The 24,700-nt window shown below is 46.1% G+C and overlaps 1 protein-coding gene across 1 annotated transcript in view; it reads right to left on the bottom strand.

Annotated features, from left to right (window-relative positions):
• Window positions 1–2,992: 2,992 nt before the first annotated feature.
• The window catches only part of ABTB2 (ankyrin repeat and BTB domain containing 2), a gene marked incomplete at both ends in the record, with an annotated part of 126,210 nt that continues 104,502 nt past the window's right edge, over window positions 2,993–24,700 (bottom strand). Inside the window, 14 exons of the mRNA XM_084263789.1 lie at window positions 2,993–3,190; window positions 4,489–4,602; window positions 5,400–5,468; window positions 7,241–7,331; window positions 7,831–7,933; window positions 8,039–8,144; window positions 9,159–9,337; window positions 10,063–10,289; window positions 12,218–12,353; window positions 13,613–13,709; window positions 15,599–15,700; window positions 16,157–16,246; window positions 19,362–19,527; window positions 23,514–23,666. Coding sequence (XP_084119915.1) covers window positions 2,993–3,190; window positions 4,489–4,602; window positions 5,400–5,468; window positions 7,241–7,331; window positions 7,831–7,933; window positions 8,039–8,144; window positions 9,159–9,337; window positions 10,063–10,289; window positions 12,218–12,353; window positions 13,613–13,709; window positions 15,599–15,700; window positions 16,157–16,246; window positions 19,362–19,527; window positions 23,514–23,666 — 1,831 coding nt within the window. The remainder of the gene's footprint in view (window positions 3,191–4,488; window positions 4,603–5,399; window positions 5,469–7,240; window positions 7,332–7,830; window positions 7,934–8,038; window positions 8,145–9,158; window positions 9,338–10,062; window positions 10,290–12,217; window positions 12,354–13,612; window positions 13,710–15,598; window positions 15,701–16,156; window positions 16,247–19,361; window positions 19,528–23,513; window positions 23,667–24,700) is intronic.

Genomic DNA, 24,700 nt, shown 5'->3' with positions numbered 1-24,700 from the left:
CAGATGTGTGAGCTCTATTTATTTCCTCTGCTCCATGAAATGATGTCATTATGGCCGGCAAAGTTCTGTGCTTCCCCAGAGCTGGGCAAACTGCTGCGTTACTTTCTAGGGCTCCAAGGGCAGCGCAGTGTAGAACAGAGGCAGCATGCAGTGTGAGTTTCATAAGGAATTCCTATTTAATCTGCTTGTTCCAAAGGGACTCTGAGGTCTCTGTATTCCTTGATTCTTGAGAAGGCGTGTAAATCACGTGCAAAGAACTGCAGGGACAGCAATTCCTTACAGACCTGGGCGTCGGGTCTTGCTCCACCAGCAGTGATGCGACTCAGAGCCCTTTGTGCTGGTGTGTGATGGGCAACTGGAGGAAAGAACAGTTACAAAGAGATTCTCAGAGCCCAGTGCAGGTTCTGGCTGTGTTAGTGGTTTCTTCTGATCTGTGTGTAGCATCCTGAGGGTGTACCTGAGTCCTGTCTGGGTAGCACCAAATCCAGAGTTACACCTCAGCTGTTATCCCCAAACTTGGTAGGGGTCTACAATATTTATGGCCGCCCTGCACCCACCAGAGCCTGCTCAGCCTTCTGGGGCCCTTGGGCTTGAACCTCTACAGCTGGTGCCTGCTTTAACCCTTGCTGCCTCCTTTCCTGCAGAGAAGAATCCTAGAATTGGGAGTTTTCTTAGACACTACGATATATCGGCTGCTTTTTGATGAAAAGCCAGGGAAAATGCAAGTTAAACTCCTTACTTCAAAAACGTTTGAGCTTAGGAAAGAGAAATGAATGCCTCCTCATCCTTTCTTTTAAAGCATCAAGCTAGGTGTGTATAACAAAGAAAACTTCAGGTGCTAGAACTGTCACAACCTTTTAAAGACACTGAAGAGGTGTCTTTAAATATGGGGGTGTTTTTCTCATCGTTAGAAGAGCAGAATAAATAACAGCAGCATGTATTTTAAAATTACGTTGTTAATAAAATCCCGGTACATTTACATAAATGACAACATTAATGTACAATCAACAAAGCATTGTAATATTACAGAAACAAAGGAGGACCTACAGATTTGTACAGATAGCTGGAGCAGCTACTTGAAAATACTTTCCAAGATAAAGCCTTTTGTGGTATTTTTCAGGTAGAGCAGTGATAATTTTGAAACACCTTCATGGCTTTCTGATAATAAATAGGGTTATTGAAGCTGGTGATCTCCAGAAGCGGCTGTTGTACCTCAAGCAGGAACTGGGAGTGTGCCCTGGCTGACTTGTCACCTTGACAAGGCGCTCTTACCCTTGCACAAGCACACTGCCTCTGGTGTCAATCCTTTAGGAATGAGGCAATGTCAGAGTCTGATGCATTTGTTAGGAGATGCTGGCATTCATCTACCTCGATGCTGCCCTTCATCTACCTAAACCACGTCTTACGTCGTGCTTTGGAGCTCAGGCCTAGCTCAGCCTCCTTCTTCCAGTGTGTTTAGTTACAATGATTACTAATTGTTGGATTTCTAAGAAGCAGTAGTTGCCAATGGAAAATTTGCCTTCCTCTACTGTCACCCACCTATAATGAATGAAAAAGTCTTTGCAGGTGTTTTTGGGGGGTGTGCAAACAAAGATCAGTGGGAATAACCAAAGGTCTTTCCTTAAAGCTATTGGTAAGAGCAAAGTCTGTGTCTTTACACTAGGAACTGCCTGCCTGGGGTTGGGGTTATTTAAAACTAAGCAAAAAACCAAACAAACCCAAAGCACACGCACACAAAAACATTGCTGCAGACACAGAACTGTAGGTTGAGCTGTGTCCTTTTAGTTTTCCTAAGTCAGCGAGAAGGCAGCCTAGCATGAGTCCTCCTGGAACAGGAGTGTCTGTCTGCTGTGAGCCAAGGAGAAACATGAATCTTGGGGCGTTCAAGTGGAGGCACCTCCAGAGCTGCTGCCGAAAGGTCGGACTGCAGCGTGCCCCTGGGACTGGGCAGGGCTGCGCTGTGCCCCGTCCCCTGAGGTAGCGGCTATGTGGAAACATCATTCCATAGATGGGGCTGTGGTAAGTGGAGAATCAGAGCTCCAGAGAGAGAACAAACCATTGAGCTGGATGTTCCTCGGGGTCTTGGGGAGACTTTTATTGCTATTTATGCTATTGGACAGTCTTTCAGCATAGTGCTAACTCCTGTTACACCCGAGTCTCTTAGAAGGCCTCTCTGATGGGGTTGTGTCTTACAGATAACAGTCACAAACAGGTTTTATTGGTGAAAATGATTGGGACTATCAAGCCTTGACAGGGAAAGGGCAGACTTTTCTCTTCCCTCCTTAAACTGGATTCAGGTTAATAACTAGCACAGTGAAACCATATTTAAAAACCAAAGCACTTCCCTCCCTGCCCCAGCTCAGTTCTTCATACTAGGTTTAAAGAGTGAGCAATTTCAGAGTTAGTACTTGTTTCTACTCAGCTTTGAAAATCTATGAAATCTCTCTCTCTCTCAAGGTGCAAACATGTTGGGGGAAATCTGGTACCCGAGTCCCTCGGCACGTACAGACACTGATGCTTGTTAGCAGTTTGTGTAGACCAGCCTTTGTGTTCAGACAGATGATGTGGTGAGCAGGCTGTAGGGTTAGAAAACTCCCTCTATGCAGCCTGTTGGCAAGTAAAACATCTACAGGTATAAACTAGGTGTCCATTGGGTGCAGGCAGACACTTAAGACTACGCATTAGGTGTTGGGTCTAAGCAAATTGCCTCACATCTCTACAGCCCTGCATTGTGCTTGTTGAAATGGGAGCATTGATCTGTGGTTCGGGTTCATCACGTGGATCCTCAGTTCTTGTTTGAGCTGTGACAGTGTTTCTGTGACAGTAGTAGCACAGAGAAGCCAGCTCCCCTCCATCAGCTGGCCGAGGCACAGCACCCTTGCCCAGGGACATCTGTGGTGGGGGAGTTTCAGCAAGATCCAGAAGACAAGGAGGAAAGCTGCAGCTTTGCTCAACACTGCATCCGCGTGCAGTTCGAACCAGCGCTCCAGCTTCACACTCTGGAGGTGACGTACACGGAGTGCAGGCGGACAGCCAGGGCCACCTGCAGGTCCCGCAGAGGGTCCAGGCCCTGCACCTTGCTGTTCCTGCCGTAGATGAGCTGCTTGAACGAGTCCTGCTCTAGAAGGCAGCTCATGTGTTTGAGGAAAAAGCCTTCGCAAAAAGAGGCAAGTTCAGGCGCGTTGTGAATCTGCAGGAGGGATGAAGATCAATTAGCCTTTTCTGTGGCACAGACCTAAAGGACGTGCCCACACTTAATTCTAACACAGTTCCCACTAATCTCTAGGACAGGCAAAGGCCAGTGCTAATAGTGGAAAAGCACTGAAAGGAAACCAGTGATGGCTGATAACTTCTTTTGGTGCTTTCTGCGGGTGCAGTGTGAGCAGGGAGGCATCCAAGCTTCTTTTTAATTCCTTCCCCTGATGGCCTGCTGTTGGCAGAGCCCCTGGCCTGCGCTCCAGCCTCTTAAAGGAGCAGAGCAGCTGGTTGATGAAGTGGCCGATACCTGTTTAGCTGTGCAAGTGGGGAGCTCGTGTGCCGCAGCATAAGCTCCGCGCTGCCAGATGGCACGCACAGCTCACAGCAATGAGAATACGGTTCATGGGATGCGAGCTTAACGCCTGGAGAAAGGAGCTGAACGTAGGAGAACAAGGATGTGGCACTTGTAAAAGAGGTTAGATGGGTTTCTGGCCGTGATCAGGTTCCTTTTTCTTCAGGACCAGTTGGGGAGGCTCGGTAATAAGAGCACAAAGAAACTCAATTCAGTATTAAGAAGCACTGTGCGTGCACACGCACACCCATTTCTGGGAACTTTGTGCAAATAGTAATGTAAGAAGCAGTACTAAAGCAAGAGCAGTAGGTAATGTGCTCCCTTCTGCTCCCCCACTATTATATTTTTAGGTCCTGAAGAAAACCAGCCCAGTGTGAGGGTCAGAAATCAAAAAGGATCAGCACGTCACTACACAGAATGTAAAGACGCCCATCATTATCAGCCCTTGGTGTAGTCCTGCTTGTCTTTAAGGGATCTGTCCCTGCAAACCTCCAGGAATGACAGAGTATTTCTCCATGATTTAACTGATAACAAGGGTTATTTGCTATAGAGGTGGATATGTGTCACACAACAGAGGTTCTGCTAGTTCTGGAGCTGTAAAGAACATATTTTGGCAGTGAGAGTGCGAGGAAAGGGTTTACTTAGTTGCTGCACTATGATCAATTGCCCCTGCTGCTCTGAGGATTTGAAGCTCTTGGGCTTTGCTGATATTGCTGTATCAGCCTGCTACAACACCTCTTCCCTGCTCGGTAGGGATCCCACATCAATTTCCTATGTGATTGCTTTGGACAGAAAACACAGCAGGGCTGTGTAGGACTTCATAGACTGGAACTCCACAACAGCATCTCGATCCAGTGGCAGTGAGGACAGTTACCAGCACAGCAGGTGCCTGCGTGCTGCTTAATTGTGATTCATAAGTATGGCAGTTTGGCATTTACCTTTGCATATTTATAGATGTTAACGGAGTTCTCCATGCTGATGGTCTGGGCGCAGAGGATTTCGCAGTGTCTCTGGAGGCCATCCAGTTGGAACAGGCTGGCAGCCGACAACAGCTATCAGGACAAGAAAAGCTGCTTGAGATCATGAGCCTTGAAAGGCTTTGAGGGAAGGGAAATGGACAGAGCTGATGATTTCCTCTCTGAACAATCTCTAGCTCCCTGTTTGAATGGCCAAGTCCTTATGAAAGAGCAGAAAGGCCACTCGAGGCCTAGCTAAAGCACCAGATCTTCCCTCTTAGCACAGGCTTGCTCCTCCTGCAGGAACTGCAGTTGTGTGATCTGTTACCAAGACCTGTGACCTCTAGGCTGCTCAAAGCCCCTTTCCTTCTTTCCCTCAGAAAACCCAACAGCTGAGTGTAATTTTTAGCTTTGATGTCACCAGCGTGCTTGTGCCTGAGCAGCATTACTGTAAAAGTTGTAGCAGGGACGTGGTCTTAGACCAACCTTTACAGTGTCATCAGCTGCTCTGCACAAGTTTAGGTTGAAATTGGCCATTTCTCCTCATTCCCCAGCCCCATGGCGTTTAGCCTGCCAAACCAGCACTGCCACATCAGCCGCACCGTTTCTGCGCCCCACCGAAAGCGCAGCACCCCTGCTCCCTCCTCCCAGGGCAGAGAGCAAAAGGAGGCTTCCACCCATCCCAGGGATTTCCCCCTGCATCCCATGGACGTAACCAAACGTCACTGGCAGCTCTTGTTTCCCAGCAGTGGCGTTTCGACACCTTTAAGCTGGTTGCAAAGTGGTACGCGGCCTCCCGGGCTGGCAGCCTGCCCTCAGCTCCCGGATCCTGCCTTTCCAGCTCTGCTTACGCCCCAGTGCGCCTGGCCAGGCTTAGAAGAAACCGCTCTCACCTCCAAGATGTCAGTGGTGGGAATTTCCATCGATTCTGTTCCTCCGTAGTATAAATACTGCATCAGCATCTGAAATGGGAAGGAGGCCAGGCCTGAGGCTGCTACCCCTGCAGTCACCAGGGGCTGTGAGTGGCTGTGCTGCCCGGCCTGAGCAGACGGGAATCGCGTGGTCTGCTGGCTCTCGCCTCTACTGCTGGCTCTTGGTTTTTTTCCCCTAGCATTGCAAATCTGCTGCTTTCTGCTATTCTTTTCTTCCTTGGGCTCTGAAAAGGGCCCCATTGAGGATTTTAGGCTGAGGGTGACAGCGTGTCTCTGAGCAACGCGAAGGGCCTTGTAAAACGGTTCTTAGGATCGGGTTTTGTTGAGCCTCGCGGGCGGTCCCAGGCAGAGCGTTAAGCTAGCTGGAGCCCCAAACAGCCCCGCCGTGAGCGTGTGAGTGTCCCAGGGACCTCCCAGCCACTCACCACCCCTGCTGTGCTTCTAATCAGCTTCCAGCCCCCTTGTCAGGGCCAGAGGAAAAGGCCTAATTGTTTGCAGGGAGAGCAAGAGGCAGCTTCTGCTCTTTGATCTACACACGCACACCCCCAGCTAAACCGGCACGGTCCCATCTAGGGGAGGACTAGTTCTGGTGTTGGAAAGAGAAGCCATTCCAGGGTCCTGGGCGAGCAGGTGTGGGGGCTGCACGCTGTCCTCATACCTTCTAATGCTGGCAGTAACTAAACTAAGCTGCTACTTTTAAAATTGCCTCATTTGTGTAACGGAATTACAGGGGAGCAAAGCTGCCTTCCAGCAAAGCCCCAAGCAGGACATGGGTCTCTGATGTCTGTAGGATGCCATCCTCTCCTTAACTTGTCTGATGTTATTTACCACCAGATTGTTTAATTCTGTTAAGTATTTCACTGGCTTAATTCTTTTTGGTTTGTTGCTCTTCCTGGCAACACAAAAGTTTATCTTTAGAAATGTCTGACATAAAAATGTTGTTAAGGAGACTTGTTTTATTACATTCAACTACATTTTCTTGTTTGGGTCATGGCCTGAACTGGAAAACTTGGCTGTCATCTATCCAGCAGAACACTTGCATAGCCCCTTGCAAGCAGAACAAGGATTTTCTTATGGTCAACTCAAGGTGAGATGACAGTACTGCTGACCAAGAGCTTTGCTTGTTTTGTTTGCTTATAAAAAAAGGGAAAGCCTCAGCCCTGCAGTGAAACAGTTGCACAACCTATTCTGGACTTTGGAGTTCCCTGTTCTGTACCTTTCTTCTAAATTTGAAATCCAGATCTGGAAAGCTGGAATAACTTAACTATCCCATTTCACTGACTTGCTTTTTCCTCGGGTGTGCGTTAAGTAAATTATTCTCCACCCTGAGCAAACCTCCCTTAGGTCCATTAAGTATAGAAATGTCCTAAAAGCAAAATGTGATTCCCAATTTTGAGCCTTTATTGACAGGGACACCACTGATCTCTGATCCATCTGAGTTACTGTGAAGCCTGGCAGTCCACCTGCTGTAAATAAGTTTACTTTTTGCTTAGCACAGCATGAAAATGATGCCTTAAAAAGCATGAAAATGGTGTCCCAGAAGTATAAAACTACTTCCAGTAGAAGACCAATTTCTACTGCTTTATGGAGGAGCAGCTGCCTAGAAAGAAAATAAGAATATCGTCTGGAGGGGTTTCTGTTTTAAGGTTGATCCTAGCTGGAAAGTTTTAACAAAGATCAGAATATCCTGAAATAGTGGTGTGTTGAAAATGAACAACATCTTTACTTGTAAGTCACTGGTGACATTAAGTCTTGCATAGCACCCAAGAAGATGAAAAGAAAGAAAGGGTGAAGTTACATACCTTGAAAATATTGTATTTCATGTCACTGATTTCAACGGTCTTGCTGCCGTGGCCGTCGTGTTCTGTTTTATTGGTCATGAGCGTCTTAAACCTGAGAAAGGTGTAACAGATTCCTGCATTAGTGCTCCACGTGCTCATGACCTGCTGACCAACAGCCTGCACAAGGGGAAAATAAAGATCCTTCCTTGTTCCTGTTTACAGGTTGACAGTCAAAGCATTTCCTTCAATTTAATGACAGTTTAGAATGTCAGGGACAACCTAACCTGGAAATCGCTTGGGTCTCATCTGATGCCCCCAGGATAGTTATGAAACACTGTTAGTATGCAAATAAAGAGAGAAAGAAATATGTAACTGCAAGTGTACCAGGGCAGGAGTGAGATTTCCAGGAAATAAGGAGCAAGCATAGCTCTAGCTAGCAAACTCAGAGAGGGAAAAGGGGAAGGAAAATGTGGCTTGGTCCTGCAGACCTCAACTATGGTCTGTAGTCTGTGTCCTTAACTTGGTGCCTCACTGCAATGAGAGCTAGTGAAACAAATGAGAGAGTGAAGAACAACCCACCCTTTAACACTTAGCTGTGAAGAGCAACTCACCTGTTAGATGCAGTAACCAGCAGGACTTTGTGAGCATAGAAGAGCTTTCCTTCCACCAAGAAAGTCACATCAGACATTTCTTTATTGTTTAGAAAGTGAGGATCTGTTAGGGTAAGACAACAAAAAGAGGTATGTTTTGGAACTGTGGATACTTTAAAAATCACCAGAACAGTATCACAAGAGCGTCACTGCTCAGGTGAGCTCTTACCTAGCCGAGCTGGCAGTGTCTTTCGGATTTCAGGGATGCTGGGTATCGGGCTGCTGCCGTAGCAGTGGGTGAAGATGGATGCAAGCTGCTGGTTGATGGAGTCATTCTGTAAGGAGGATGGAACAGGTATCATTAATGGGCACTCGGTACTGAGCAGGTTTCAAACATGCGGTGTAACAGCTCACTAGAGGCTTATAGCAACTGCACCCTACAAGAATAACCTCTGAGCAGAGGGACAAGCACGTGACCTGAACACGTGCACTCTGACAGAATGTTCTCAGCAACAGTTTATGGGCCACTGTAAAAGAGCCCATCAGCAACAGCTCATCCTTCCGCTTCTCTGTTACAGGTAAGCCCTTGGGCAACGTGTTCTCAGCAAGATTTGATTTATGCTGGCAGTTGACTGCCAGATACCAAGTTCTGGTTCCTTGTTTGCAACTGGCTTTACTGGTAGCCAGTTGTATCTCCTGCTTTTGATTTAGAGGACAAATCAGTGTACGCGCAGTGACCAGTTATGGAGGTACCAAGAGCAGTATACACTGTCTGCACCTTCCAAATGCATCCTGCCTGCAGTGGGAAGGTAGGCACCCCCCTCCCACCCCAAGGGCAGCAGCCTCTTGGTAGAGAACGTGGTGGTCAGGTGGGTGAACTTATCTGCTAAATGGGGCACAGTGTGGGTCAGGTCTGTTTGAGACAGGCCTTGAAGAGCAAGGGGAAAGCCCATCACAGGCAACTGTTAAGTAAAAGAAACAGGCAGAAGGAAAATGTTGCTGAACAAAAGCGTTGGTCAGAAACCTCCTGGGAGATACCCCAGAGAGGCCTGAAGTGCCCTGATAACGTGGCGATAACTTCCCGTTACATCCACACAGTTCCCAAAGCCAGCTGCTGAGCTGGACTTCAGCAGAAGAGCTATCACTTCTGTTGAAATTCATGTCCTTACTGTGAGGATCACTTTTGTGGGCCGCATATGAACTCGGATACATGCTGCCGGGGCCGTTTCCATAGCACAACTCCCTGGGGACTCGGCAGAGGCGTTCGCTTGCTCTTGCACACTACCATACACAGTAGCAAAAAACCCAACACTGGGGTTTGATACTGTTACAAAAGGAATCATAATTACTTTGCTGGTTTTGAGGATATCAAACATGAGCTGCAGCCCTTCATTAACCAGTTCTTCATTATAGTCCTCCTCTTTAATGGTGACAAATTCCCGTAAGAGGGTCTGCACGACTGAGTAACGAGACTGGTAGAAGGTTGTCCGCAGTGACTCGATCCACACGTGGAGCTTCCATGGGACTCCTGCAACCACAGCAAAAAAGCATTGAAAGAAGATGGTTTACTGAAGTACCTGGAGTAGGTAGTTCTGTTCCTTACTAACACTTCACAACACATCTTTACATCCGCCCTAACAGCAGATAAGTTTTTGCCTTTACATTAACAATGACAGAACCGAGAAGTGACTTGTCTAAGCAGCAGAGGACTGGTACCAGGACTGTAAGTTGGAACTTCTTGCTGATGGTTCCTGGTTGTGTGTTTGGCTTCATGATTAGTCGGAACTACAAAATAAATTTGAACTGAACTTAGAAGAGTTACCTATCCCATGCAAATGTGGCATGAGGTCTTCTTTCTTCTGGTTACCTCAGTCTAGACAGACAAGCTTCAAAGCTGCTCTTTCCGACCATGAGATCAAATTCCTTCTTTCACCTTAAACAACTGAATCTCTGATGTTAGCTTGGTGTTTGAGACCAGCCTCTTTAACACTGAATTTTAGGTGTCAGAGTACCTGACAATGATACATGCCCTTTGATACTGGGGAACAGAGGATCCAGCCAAAAGTGAGGGATGCCCCAGATCAGTGGGAATTCGAAAAAATTTGTGAGCAGCCTTAAACACTTTATGGAAACTAGTTGTCTAATTTAATAAGCTCAGCAGTTGGGGTTACAGAACCTTCTCCAATTGAAAGGGTCAGGGAGAAAAGCTTTTCATGCCTTAAATGTGTGTGATGCTTAAAGAAAACACCTTACCGAGTGTCCTGAGCTCCATGGTGATGTCTACGTAGCCGTGCTCGGCACTGTAATACATGGCCTCCTGCAGAGCCTTCATTCGTGTTTTACACAGCCTGACTTGCCCCTCGCTGGAGCTGCCCTGGCTGGAGGTGTCACTCTCCACACCCTCAGCTAAAATCTCCTCCAGTGAGAGGACATCTCCCTTCAGCTGCTGGGGCTGGGTCAAGAGCTTGCGCAGAACATTCCTGAGGAGGAAGAAGAGATATCACTTAATAAACAAAATACCAATGATTTGGACAGGACCACACTGGTCTGGGTTTAGGGGTCTGGATTCATAAGGGAATTATTTCCTTCCCAAAGCCAGACAGCTGGCTCAGCTGGGGCAGCATTTAAAATGCTCATCCTGCCCTATACCATGTGCTGGAAATTGATGCTCTGCTAGCAAGGGCAGAAGAGGAGAGACACTCTGCTCCTGTACCTCGGTGGTACCAGGGCTTAGGTCCAGGTTGGGACACGCTGGGTTTTACTGCAGCCTATACTTGGGCATAGAAGCATGCTCCCTTCTGCCAGCCCCCAGCATGGATATGTCTTAAGCTCTGAAGTAAGACATATCAGAGAGGGTCTTTTAGGACCCTTGCTGGTTCCCTGTGTGACCATCTTTGAGCACTGATATGTTGTTTTAGTCAGTCCCACTTCCTGTACCAGTAAATAGGAACCATTAAAAAAAATAAAAAGAGATAGATCTGCATCACTAAATCCAGAGAGAAATGTTTTTACTGGGTTTTTATTTTTGATTGGAATTTCACACAGAGGTTGCAAGAAAGAGGCTTTCTTGTTTGTGTGCCACCACTTTTGAAAGCTCACATCACTGGTGTCCCCATGGACAGCTGGAGCCATCTGCAACAGCCCTTCCCGGTCCCAGCAAGTCCTTAGCACTCGGCTCAAGGCCAGGTTGGATGGGGCCCTGGGCAGCCTTATGTAGATCCAGGCCTGGAGGTTGGTGGCCCTGCCTGTGGCTGGGGGGTTGGAGCTCTATGATCCTTGGGGACCCTTCCAACCCAGACCATTCTATGATTCTCTCAGGCTGAAGTGCCACTATCTGGTGCTCTCTTTGCACTCACACCACTCGGTATGGCTAGAAAAAATGCTAATTTGGGGCTTCAGGATCACCCTGCCCTACCCCGCTGGAGAACGAGCCTTGAATTTCACAGTCTGCATGGTAGATGTTGCAGAAGGCTGTGGGAGGGGAACAGAGCTGGGAACAGAATGGTGCTTGTGTAGTTTTACACTGTGAATAACTGCATTAGGCCATTCCGGCTTTGCAGGGTTTGTGAGCCTGGGATACTTTTCTGTGGTGTATCCAGCTGTGGGATGTACCTGGAGGTGCAGGTCTGGCACAGCTGTGCTCCCGCAAGGTAGCTGCGACTGCAGGTGCTGCTGCAAGACCCTGTGGGTATCGCTTGGCCCACCTGCCCGGGCAGTTTCAGTGCTGGCTTAATTGGCTTGTTATGATAACATTTTTCCTGAGGACAGGCAGCTTTCTGGATGAGTTTGTAAGAAATGTCTTATTTCTAAATAACTACCCTGAAAACAGGGTTGGAAAGAAAGCTCAGGCTGGATTTTCAGTGTTGCAGTGACTGATGTCTTGGAGAGCCATCCAAATACCAGGCATGCAGTCAAGCAAATTCTGCCACGGCCTATTTTTGCCACCTGAATGGGGCTGGATTCCATCTCAGAACACAAACCACTATCTCTTGAACTACCCATAGGTTGAACTTCATCTGCTCACTCATGTCATAGAACCATCTCCTACTCGCTCTCAGTGCTGCAGAGCTAAACCAGCAAGTGAGAGAACAGGCAAAAAGCAAAGATCTTTCTGTTGTATTCTGTCCCTGCCTTTTATCCACATTATAGATGCTGAATATTGAAAGTCTTGTGTGCTCTTTTTCTCAAAGGGAAGTACCAGAGAGCAACTACCAGTTTAGAGAATCCTTTGGTTCCCCAAAACGCACTAACGGCAATACTACCTACATCAGGATGGGGCTGCTATCAGGAGGGTCTTACTGCCATCTTCTGACCTGCACCCCCAGGGATTTGGGTGTAAGACATGCAAGAAGTCACATGTGACCACCTTAGGCAAAAAGACCTGTTCTGACCACGACCAGAGCTTTACCTGTGCCCGTGTGCAGCTGAGTGACTGAAGCAGTTCATGTCTTCATGAAGTGACGAGGACATACCATTGACTTCCAGCATACTCAGGAGTGGATCAGCACCCCTGCTTAGCAATAAGCTGACCAGCTCGTAGTTCCCTAGGAAAAAATGGATAGAAATATAATGATGATTCCATGACTATTGCCTCTTTGAAAGCATGTAACATGGGACTGGTAATGGACAGACTGTACCAGCAGGTTTTATGCCACCAAGTAAAGCTTTTGGAGCATCCTGCCAAGCATGTGTTAGGCCTTGTAACAGCTCAAGTGAGAAACTGAGTCACTTCAGTTACTTGGTAACACACAACTAGTTAAAGGCACAATGAAATGAGAATTAAACTGGTGTGGTGCTTTCAGTATGTACCAGCAGATGTATGCAGACAGTCTTAACTAGGACCGGAGTCTCTGCTGGTCAGGTGGTGGATGCGGTTAACAGAGGGGGTCAGAAGGGACCAGCTCTATGCTGCACTTGCTGACCACGGCTTCTTAAAACCACTCTGTAAACAAGCATAGCAGTGGAGTCCACATTCAGCCAGGCCTCTGTTCCACCGTCCTTATTAGATGTAGTAGTGAGTGGGGGCAAGAAACCCACCACAGTGAGTCTCATCTGTCACTGGGAGGGGAGTAGGCCAGGTTTTTATCCTCTCAATAGAGCTTGGCAAAGAACCACCAGAGATTCGTCTTCATAAATGCACAAACCAAAGCAGAAAGAAATGAAGGGGAAAAAAGAGTAAAAACAGTTTGAGGTGAAAGGTGTTGAAAAACAACAGGTACTTTGAGGCCAGCACAGACTTGCCCTCAGAATACTAAACTCTTCTCACGACAGGTACAAGAAATGCAGAATTTTACTTGTATTTAGCAAATCAATACTTTTTTTTCTGCAGCAGTTATGTTTCCCCAGGCTGAATACAAACTTGTTAATTTTTGCATCTGGAAGTTATTTCGACTCATGACAGGCCCAGACTAGACAGTAGTTGGTTTATGTTTCCTGACTGTGCCCTGTGCAAAGGAGATATTCCAGTCAGCTTTACCTTGGAGGTAAGTCTTGGGATTGCAAAAGCAGACACCCATTTTAGCACCCATCAAGCTCCTGCCACATGACAACAGCTGTTACCTGCTACCAACCCAGGCAGGGTTCTTGCTGGTGTTTTAGAAATGAAAAAAAACAAACACCTGCTGACTTTTTAGCATCCAGCTCATTGTGCCCCATTTGGTATCTTGACTGTACCCACGGTGCCTTCAGCTGCAGTGCAAAGCGTCTCCTAACGCATTTTACAGACGCCGGACGCGCGCACAAGTCGGTTGTGGTTATTCCTTGGCAGCAAGAGACAAGCATGGTGAGGCTGCACCGAGCTTACCTGCTGCTGACACCAGCTGAAGAGGGGTCTCAGCATAGTTGTCTTCTCCACTGTTAACAGCAGAGCCCTCGACGTGGGCACCAGCATCTAAGAGCAGCTGCAAGAGACACGTGAAAGACAAGGAGTTGAGAAAAGAGCAATTCAGAAAGATGAAACAAGAAGCTGTGTGTTAGAAGGGAACACCAGTGCATTCATGGTGAAGAGTGCACAGGCATAAAGGGACCATCTCAAAGGCTAAAGCAAATTATCTATTGCAAGGCAAATTTCTCTCTCAGCCTAAGGCTAAAGTCTCCACATGATTGTCAACTTAGTGCTTTCTTACTGTCTTTTGCTTTACTGTGCTTTCAGGAGTGAGTCTCTGCTGGAAAGGTGCTCAGATGGCAGCTTGGAGAACATCACCTACTTGGTTTGGGATTTTTTTAATCTCCACAAACATGGTTTTGCAATTGCAATTTCCCAGCTCCACAGAGCTCTGCCATCAGAGCTTCTCTCCAGCACAGGAAGTCCAAATCATTTAGTTTCATGTTGAGCTCAGGAAATGGCATTCCTCCAGGGAATTAGTCCTGGAGGCCAAACGTACCTCTCAGTCTCGGTGTAAACTGCACTGATCTATCACACATAACACCTGCTTTCACTGAATGCACCTTGCAAGGCAAATTTGCCCTCTCCCTGTTGAAGGGAGAAGGTCGCAAGGGACTTTTTGTGGCCAGGTAGTTGCTGGCAGGCAGCATCGGGGCACCCAGGGTGTGGGTGCTGCCCCTCTCCCGCACAGGGAGGATGAGCCCTGCCCACAGGTGCGTCACCAGCGGAGGTTCTCTCAGCTGGCTATATCATCTAACCATCACCAGTTGGCAATGGCCTTTGCACAAGCAGCATGCACACGCACATTTTCAGTGTGGAGCTTTCTGCAGAGCACAACTGCTGTTCACTGGCTGCTTTGTTTCTCTCTGGACACACCAGCTATTCCGTGATGTATCATGTGGTGGAAATTAACTGGAAAGGTGATTTCATACACTGATTTCAGTAAAAGCCGACATGGACCCTTTTAATAATAGTGGCCAAATGGGGAAAAAAAAAAGAAGTTTTAACCAAAGGAAAAAAACCCAAACACTGTGGGCAATGCACTGCAAGGGGAGCTGCATCTCCAGGGAGAAGGACGCTCTTATCTGACGTGGAAGTTAGGGCTGCCCAACCTCTGTAATACCCAAGGCCACCCTGGCAGGTGGAATCTAATCTTTGTCATCACTTACAAATGTACACAAAAAAAAGTGTGGGCAGCTTCCATTTGTTTACATATTTTTTTGTTGTTGGTTTTCCCCTTAAATTCACCAGCAATTGAATATCTGCTGTGATGGGTTTTGAATTCCACCTGATGTCCAGGTAGGATTTCCAGGACACCCCATTGCCCCTTCCATTAATTCCCAGAAAAGGGGGTGGGGGAGCATGTGAGAGGCTCAACTCCCACAGTGGCTTAAGCCTTGTTCATTCAAGCCACAGGGATTACAAGGGAAGGTGCAGATGATTTGCTGCCATTAGAGCAGAAATCAGCACATGCTTAACTTTTTTGCACATGTAAATGCAATAAACCCATTAACATCTAAAGTCGGAAGGAGTCTACCTGTAACCACACCACCAGAAGCACTAGTTTATCTCACACCAAAGAAATATTTGTGCAGCATTGTTCTGGAGGTGGTGAGCCTTGGGCCAAGACTGAAATCAAAGGAAAATAAGGAAAGGACCTGTGTTTCATTATCAAGGCCTTGCTCGGAATTAGGTCAACGAGTCACAGTTCCAAGTTAAAAAAAAACATGGGTTCATTCTCCTCACTTTCAAAACATGCAAATTTTCCGCTGGTTTTAGGTGGCTTCCACCAAAATGCACATGAGATGCCAGTGCTGGAGAGGTGTGATGGCAAGGGTGCTGCCCAGCACGCAGCTTACAGTGCCCCCCGTAAAGGTTCCTGACCAGGGGATTTGCTCCACTTACCTGAACGACAGAGATGTGCCCGTGTAGCACGGCAAAGGTAAGAGCCGTCCAGTGCCGGCTGTCGGGGTGGACTGATGGGTATCGTGGAGAGGTACTGGGAACCTGGAAGAACGAAACCAGGTTGTCACTAACCACTGCAGCATGTGTCTGACATCAGCTTTACACCTGCTTTTCTCTTTGGCAGTGACAGCCCCGTGAAATGGTAACTTACACTGTTTAGAGAATCCTAGTCACTCTCTCTGGTCCCCTGGGCCGTTTTAATGGGCTTACTGGTTTCTCCTCGTGGCAGCTCCTGCAGGAAGAAGCCCCCTTCGCCCTCACCATGCCTATCAGACTTGCCAATGCCAATCCTAATTGGAGCCACTGAGCACTCCATGAGGGTTTGAAGGTTTTCTCCCTCCTCCCAAATCCCCGAAGCAATGGTTTCTGAAGGAAGCACCTTGCTCAGAAGCTTCCAGAAATTAAGCCTTCAGTTGCTAAGAGAGATTTCAACAACTGCTCTTGTTAGTTTACAGGTGAATAATTACAGGGACAGCATCCTCCACCTCCATTACTCACTGGTATATCTAAATTTGCTCCAGCATCTATAAGCATTTGGACCATGGCTTCATCTCCAGCAGCACAGGCGTACATCAGCGGGGTCATACCCTTCAGGAACAAGAAAAAGAAAAAGTTATCTTCCTATAGGTATACTATCAACTGTGAAGCTGTCACAGTGAGTTTGAATCTTATCATATGTAAGTGTGTGCATGTGCACGTGGGTAGGAGCAGCGTGCGTGTATGTTCAAAGCCTTTTGGTTTCTATGCAGAGTAGGCACAACAGGCTACTGTTAGAAAACACTGTGGACAAAACATCTGGGGACAAGATTGCAAGAATCTGAAAGGGATCACCAAAAACCCCAGCCAGGTATTGTCCACAGGTCTTGAGCTTTCTCAAGGCTGCCAAAAAAGAAATACCATTTACTGGATCATTTGTAGCCAGATGAATCAAAAGCATAAAACAACACAAACATACCCAGGATGAATTTATTTGGCAACTTATTCCCACTGCTAAAATCCTATTTGCCACAATATTTCAGCATTTCAATTCAATAAATCTCTCCCTCTCTCTGCTTAACCAGCAAACCATGACAACTCAGAGATGAATTACAAGAGAAATGAGCCTTGCTTACAGAGTTCATTCCAGAAGTTGCCAAGGACAGAAAGGAAACGACCTAGTAAAATCTATTCCTGTTCACATTCTACAGCTTTCCCCCACCTTAATTATTGTGCTTGAATTTTTCACAGGCAGCATCTCTGCTGCTCATTGTGTAATGATACAGCTTCATCTTTAGAGATGGACATGTATCATAAAACAGAATTACATCTCACATAAGAGTTCTGACGTATCGGTATCTTTTCTAAACAGCCCCAATTCCAATCCTCCTGCATTTGAGGCAGTTACATCTGCAAAGATGTGTTGGGGGCGGGTTTTGGCTTTTGAGGGGGTTAGGAGGATCCACTCTCATTACAGACAGGTAAACTTAACCTGTTCAAAGCTCAGGTCTGCAAGCACAAGCCTGTATTTACCATCATAGTCAGGGCTCTACAACTACCATGTTTGTACAAACTTTTCCTTTTATTATTTTTTAAAAATTATTTTTAATACCAGTTTTGCATTCCCTGCTCATGCCCCAGTATGCAAAGGGAAGAGCTTGTTTTCCTAAGCACCTCAAATCCTGTGAAACCAGAGTGCTGCTTGGTCCCCACCATAAGAGGATACAGGGTGCTGCTCCAAGCTCATATTTCTGGAGAGATGTTCAGAGTTCATACCCTCTCTCTCCAAAAATATCTCCAGACACACAGAAGTGGTTTTGAACACACATCTCAACATCAGACATGCTCACATTCTGAGAGCGCTCAAAACACGAACCTGGACCTAAAGCCTGTATGTTAAAGTAGTTCAACAGTCCTGTCTGCCATGGGACTGGCAACAGAACTTTTGCTGTGCTTGCCAGGTGAGCGGTGGTTTGTGATGCCTCAGATGTGCTGCCTACTGCCAATGTGTTCAGAAGACTCACCTTGGCTTTACCAGGTGCCAGTGCTGAACGTTCAGTGCTACAACAGGACACAGAGCCCTGCTCTTGGTTGCTGTGCCCACTTGAGTTTTCCCAAGTTTGGGTTTACTGGCTTTGGCTTATTCCTTCACAGGAAGGGTGAAGGGTGCCAAACTCAGATTTGGTTTCATATTCCAGCTTCGGGAGAAGCACTGATGGAGTTTGGATTTAACTCTCTCTGACGGGTAGCACAATGGAGAACACTTGCTTAGCAGCAGACACAAGTTGCTCCAGAATCACTTAAGTGGAGAATTTCAGAACAACAATGTCTCCAGGGGAAGCCTCCCTTGCTCTCCTTGGTCAGTGCCAAAACACTGCTTAGAGATGGAAAGCAGCATTCCCAGAGCCACCCACCAGCACACTATGTTTCCCCCATTCCCAAGAGGACTGGCTAGAGGATGACATCAATAGGATGATAATGAGACAGTAAATAAGCAACAGCAGAAACTTCTCAAACTTCCCAACAACTTGCCACAGAATGAGGGATCTTTTGGAACAAAAAAGCCAAACAGCTCTTTGATGGTTGACAAGAGGTAAAAAAATACCTCACAGGGAAAAGTGATGGTCTTGGGGCCAGTGTCTTGGTGTTGGGATAACAAGGTTCACAGTAAAAATAATCTCCTTTGAGAAAACAGAGGCCTCACGGCTACAGAAACAGGAACGGCAAAAACTTTGGAAAAAAATAAATCAAGGAAGCAAGTGGCAGCCCTTGTAATATGAATCTGCTACCGTTGTCACTTTGATCAAGTGCACAGCGAGGGCCCCTGCGATGCGAGACCCCCACCTCTGCAAGCACAAAGCTCCTTGCGCCGGATATGTGACAAAGGCAACTACATACTTAAATACAAGCCTGTGTGTGAGGAGTTTCTGCTTGTGTTTGTTTACATGTTCACACTTCCTCTACAACTGCAGGATGGTGGAAAGTACCTTGTAAGATGTGCCAGCTTCAGAATTTGGTCTGAAATGCTGCTGCAGTAAAATGCTGTCTGTGAGAAAACCTCTGTGCTTGAACGTAAATCCTTCCTACCGCTAAATGTCCTATTGTTTCTGAGACATGACAGCTCATTTTCACTGCTGTGACAGCTATAATGAGTGTTTATTTGGATGAAGGGTATTTTTGGTTTTTATTTTTTTAATTAAACCTAATTCAATGGGCTGAGCAATGCCCTGGAGAGCAGCTTCTGCTGTTACTTGACGGGACTGACAGCAGAAGTAGCTAAAGACCTCCCCAGACCACCAAATCCCTGTGGTTCCATGTAGCTGAGAAGGGAACAGGTAAAGAAGAGAGAACAGACACATCGACATGATGGACTTTGAACAAAGCTAAGACTGACGGGTACTAATGCCTCTGAGGGTCTCGGTGCTGCTTCTTACACGCCACACTGCACCCAGAGCACGTGACCCACTTTGCGCCTGAGAGCCATCAGACAGTCACACCTTCGGGTCACTCATCGCCGACCCGGGCTGCGCTCGGGCTGCTGAACCAGAAGAGTGTCACGGGCAAAGCCCACTTTGTTTTGACATCGTCTCAGCACTGAGGCAACATCAGACTTGGCATTCGCAGCCAGCACATTAACCCGCCTTCCATCAGTGCCCAGACAGCCCATCCCAGGCACAGAGCTACACCCTGCTCATGCAGAACTGCTGCTGTGTGGTTACACACATACCTGATCGTCCATGGTGTTAACCCCATCAGGTCCCAGTGCATCGATTGCTTGGTTGATCAGATCTGTCCTTCCACAGTTTAGCATTCGGAAACCCAGATCCTGCTGGAATTTTTCAGTAGCAGCCTTGGCATCCAGTCTCCGGAAGGAACTAAAGCAGCATTCAGGTCTGTGAAGGACAAAGTCATTTCTGATTGGTGTTTTTTCTTCCCTTTTTTCTTATCCCTGTGTTAAGAATTTTCATGAGTTTGCCTATCATATACCTTACCTGCTGTGTAACCATTTCTAAAAAAATCTGGCTCACTCCACTCATACCAGAGATAGAAATTACAGTTCTTAGACAGAGACAGTAAATTCATGTAAACACTGAACAGACAAAAAAAAAAAAAAAATAAAAGGTGTCCAAGTAAAGAAACCTCATCAGAAAACATCCTTGGAACACTGCTTGTTGCACCAGCATCTCAGGCTGCTGCAAACCCACAGCAATCAGGTTTCCTTAGTTCTGCTTCTCACTCCCCTCCCCCTGCATAAAACTCCAGTTGCTTTAAATAATTAGCTGTATATATTTTTGGATGTCCTATTTGTATTTTTCAGCTCATTATAGGAGAGTCTATCAAACAGATACAAAACCATGTTGTCAGGAGGAGAAAGAAGTGGAGAAAAAGTATATATAACAAAACACCAGTGTGGTTCTAGGATGAAACCATTACACTAACAGATTAACTAGTGTTTTTGGAGAAAAAAAAGCATTTCTGAAAAAAGATAACAATCCTTACTCTTTTCTGGGAAAAAATATATAAAAATAATAATAAAAATCAAAACCAAATCTAGATAGCAGAACAGTCTCAACTTGTTTCCAATGCTTCAATAAAAGGAAGAGCATAATCATTTCCATGAGGGTCTGTTATCTTATTCTTTAGATGACCATCAAATGGCCTTTATCTCATCTGGAAGGAGCCAGGGGATTACTGTAACTCTTCTGGTTATCTGCTCAGAGACTTCTGGATTCCAAACCTGGAAGTGTATCTCCTCCACTGAAGGAGCCATGGCCAAATTGGAGGTGTTTCCTCTCTGAGCTGGGCACAGATATGGTCAGCCCTTTGATGTTATTTCAGGGTGAATGCCTTCTCTTCTAGTTGTCTGGTTTTCAACACAGGCTCTTGTGTGAGTGAGATATAAGCCTGCCAAGTTCCTTTGAAAAATGAGATTCTTTCAAGGGGGCTAACCTCTTCTGGGAACTTGGTACAGCCTGCCAGAGAAGTAAAACACTCATCACTTCATGTGGAAGATTCAAGATGAATCTTATTCATGTTTTAATTCAGCTGGTTGTTTTTTTAATGATTCTGAACGTGCACTGATGGTGGATGACAAATGGTGAGCAGATGCTGTGAACAGGATGCTGAGTTAACAAAGATCCCTTCGCAGACTGGTGACCGGTCACATCGTACAGGGGAAACCAGCATCTCGCCCCAGCTGCTTTCAGAAGGGAACTACATCGGGGTATGGTTTGGGGAACAGTCAGCAGGGAAGCAAAGTGACAGTCTTGGAGTCACCAGCTCTTTGGAGATCCATCTGCAAATAATATGTCTCTCTGAGGCAGCTGAGTACAAAGACTTGATCAGATCTCTCGAGCACCCAGGTACTAGAGATGGGCACTTTCAGAAGAGAGCACAAGAGAACAGTAAGGCCAGAGGCTTAATGCTAGACATATAGAAATCCTAGAGCTAAGCCTAGCCAGATAATAATCTTGTCCTAGTAAGGTGGCCGGTGCAGTACTGTGATGCCACAAGATCATGCAGAATATGATGCAATGACTTTTAATAACAACAATAATAATAATTTTATGCCAAAAAAAGTAAAACAACATCACTTGAAATCCAGTAAACCTCAGAAAACAGGAATTCTGGAATGGATGGTGCCTGGTTTTGTGCTATTTCAGGGGATGGGGGGGACACAACTCCCCGATGAGCCCTGCAAAGCCAACAGCAAAACAAAACGGTTGCACAGGGCTGTCAGAAAGACCCAGCAAGAAGCTGGACTGTGGTTCTTGGTGCAGAGCTGCCAGAGTCTGCTTCAGGCACAAGAATGCGAAGTTACAATTTGTGCAGTTTACTCCTGAGGGACCTGCAGGCTCAGCCCATGCAAAAGTTCCTGTATACTTGCTGTTCTGTAGCAGTGGCTTGACAGCATGCTCTTCTGTGATAGATGCAAAGTAGCATTTTCTACAGCATGCTAAAAGTTGAAGCATCCTCCAAAAGCCGTGAGGGAGAGCTCACACGTGTACAACTGCTGTGTAGCAGCTGTAAGCACAGTAAGTTTTCCACGTGTGAGTTGCTATCCTGAGGAAAAGAGAGGCAAGGTCTTGCACGCTTCCTAGAGTAAAACCTGTGCTCCTGCAGTTGTCCAGACAGCAGGTCCCAGGTACGTCCAGCTCTGCCCAGGGGATAAAATGAAGAACTGGAGGTGGACTGGGAGACATGGCAGGGTCCAGAGCCCTGAGAGCAGGGCAAGGGATAAGGCTGAGGTTCGAGTTTGGAAAGGGAAAGCAGAAGCTTCTTTGGGTTTCAAAAACCTCTCTGAGTTTCATAAGCAGTAAACTATTACTGTAACTACTGGTAAAAAAGAAAAGTGTTCTCTGCAATCTAGCATTTCCCACTTATATTGTCATTTCACCAGTCACAGTTGAGTACAGGTGAAGATGTTTATAAATTGGCAAACATAAACTGGGAGCATCATGTTAGAAGGCTTCAGCCATTAAGACACAAAGAGATGTGGAAGACTATACTGCCCAAGCAGTCCGTGTTAGAGAAGAGATACTAGAGGTCTGAATTTCAGTTTATACTAATTGCACTTTGTTCTCCAGCACAACTTCTCTCCCAGGGATTTCAGCCTTGTGATTAGGTTAGTCTTCTGCGGTACTGTTCATCAAAGGATTTCAAAGGTTTTGGCAAGCATCAGGTGCATCAGTAAAATTACCTCATACTAAGTTGCCTACACTAGCACCTCCCACCTACACATAAGCCAGAGTAGCCTGTGCTTTAATTGACACAGAGCACAGGTACGCTGGCAGAGAAAAGAGAGAAGAAAAGTGTTCCAGGACTAAGTGTACAACTCCTGCTTCATGGACGCTGAGTCTACGTTCAGCTGCTCTCTTTCAGTCCAAAGCCAAGGAGTTTAAATAACTGCTGAGGATCCCCTGCTTAACTTCGCATTTGAAAAGACTGGCAGCACCTCCATTGGTCAGGGACCATGTCTTGGGAGAAAGGCAGGAACTGAGCTGGGACCAAGGCTAGAAGTCAGCTGCAGCCAACAAAAACCTTCCAGTCATCTAATTGCACCACCATACTCACCAACTAATTCAGCTTGGAGGTAGGTTTTGTGGGTAGTTGTGGAAGTGTTGCCCTTCTGTTCACAAATGGGGAGAGAGATGCAGCAAAAAGCAAGAGTCTTTTTGGCTGCCAGGAGAAAAAGGAACAAAACCAGATCCAGGAGTCCTAATTAAAAGCCTCTTGCTGCTTTTATTGTTCAGAACAAATAATTCTAAGATCATCTTTTCAGATGATCATTTCATCACTTAAGGGCATGATAAAAGTATTACTTATTGTTATTAATGTGTCTTGCCCACCTATTTAACCAAAGGTATATGGGGGACAAAATCCACTCAAGAAACAAGAATTTACCTTTTACTAAAGTTCAAGAGGTAACCCTGGTATCAAAACCAGTGCTGAAGACAACAACTTCAAGGATTACAAACCCAAATAAGATACCTACGACGTACTAATGAACCTAGCTAATTAAAAATCCTTGTTTAATATACATGTGAGGGAAAGATTTTAAAAGGTACTGATACTTTTCATTGAGCAATCTCAAAAAGCAAAGAAAATATTTTAATTAAGGCTGAGGCATAAACAAACCAAATACGTGTATTTCAACCCTTCTCTGTCTCATTCTTTCTACGTAACTTTTGTCTAAGACAAAATCTTTCTACCCCAGGGCTGTGTTTTGCCAAAGGTTCTTTATTTCTTGGAACACTGAAAGTTTAAAAAGGCATCACCTGAATAGCATTTTGAGACATGGCTTCCATGAAATGTAGTAAGAAGAATATTTGAATAAATTAGAATCATTTTAGCTGCTTATAAAACTTAGTCCACATACTTTAGCTGCCGAGGCTCACAGTCCAGTCCAGGTAAGAGCAATCGGGCTGTCTGCCTGATATCATCACTGTCCACAGTTAAACTGCGCCGGTGCTCTGCGTAGGTGATGGCCACTCTCATCCACTCCATCAGCGGTGGCAGAAGCATGAAGGGTCTGTGCACACAAGGGGAAAAAATCCATCACGGTTAATGTTGGCCTGTCCCTTTGTACTGCGATGCAGAAGAACACTTAATCGCTTCCTGGGCATGTCTGTGGGAGGCTGGCAGAGATGAAACCCACCCGCAGAGGCAAATTCTGTCCCTGCGCTCAGCAAGACTGGCAGGTCACAGCAGGTGGAAGGAACTGGAAGTGCCTGGCCTTGGTTATCTGAACTGCTTCTTATCCAAAACAGGGTCATGCTGGGACACGCTGGTTTCGGGCAATACCTTTTACCTGGTGGGAAACAGGGCCAGACCAAATATGAGGGACCTACTTCTTCTCTTAGTAGCTCTAAGTCAGGCGCCCTGAGCGCAAGTGGCCGATGTTTTGGTTTGAGCCAGAAGGGCTCTCACCTCAGGGCACAGCTTATATAGTATTTGTGTCTGTTGTTCTAAATAACAGAATAAATCATTATTGAAAAAAAAAAAAAAAAGAACATATATACAGGCTGCTCCAGTGCTTACTTAGCAACACTGAAAATATTCTTGATTGTTTGAAACTTCAACTAAACCAGGCCAATTCAGGACTACCTCATTATCGTTAGGTTACATTACCACTATCCGATGACTTTTCACATCCTACATTTCCTACATGCAGAGGCTCAGGCCTCTGTTTTTTGCACAGCTGACCCCCCCAGACCGCAGCAGAACCAATGCAGCTATGTTATAACGTGAACTGTTTTGCTACAGAGGAATGAGTAGAATAAAAAAGGTAACAGCTAACAGGGAGGCATCTCCGAGCAAGAATAAATGTCCGACACTGAAACTGTAAGCAGTTTGTGGAAAAGCAATCTACCTGTTCCTCAGTTGTACAGCACCCAACACAGGGAGGTTTTACTCTATATGGAGGGTTGCAGGGCAATAAAGGAGATAAATAATGTGATAACAATAGCAACAACAGCCATTTTGCCCTAGCTTATGAAGAGCACCCCTTTACTTCTGCTATAAGAATGAACACAGTACTGAGATTGCATGTTAATATATGGGTAC

Source organism: Gallinula chloropus, assembly GCF_964237585.1.
Source record: "Gallinula chloropus genome assembly, chromosome: 4".
In the NCBI taxonomy this organism is placed as follows: domain Eukaryota; kingdom Metazoa; phylum Chordata; class Aves; order Gruiformes; family Rallidae; genus Gallinula; species Gallinula chloropus.
Note: the sequence above shows the minus strand (reverse complement) of the source record. Positions and strands in the feature narration are given on the sequence as shown.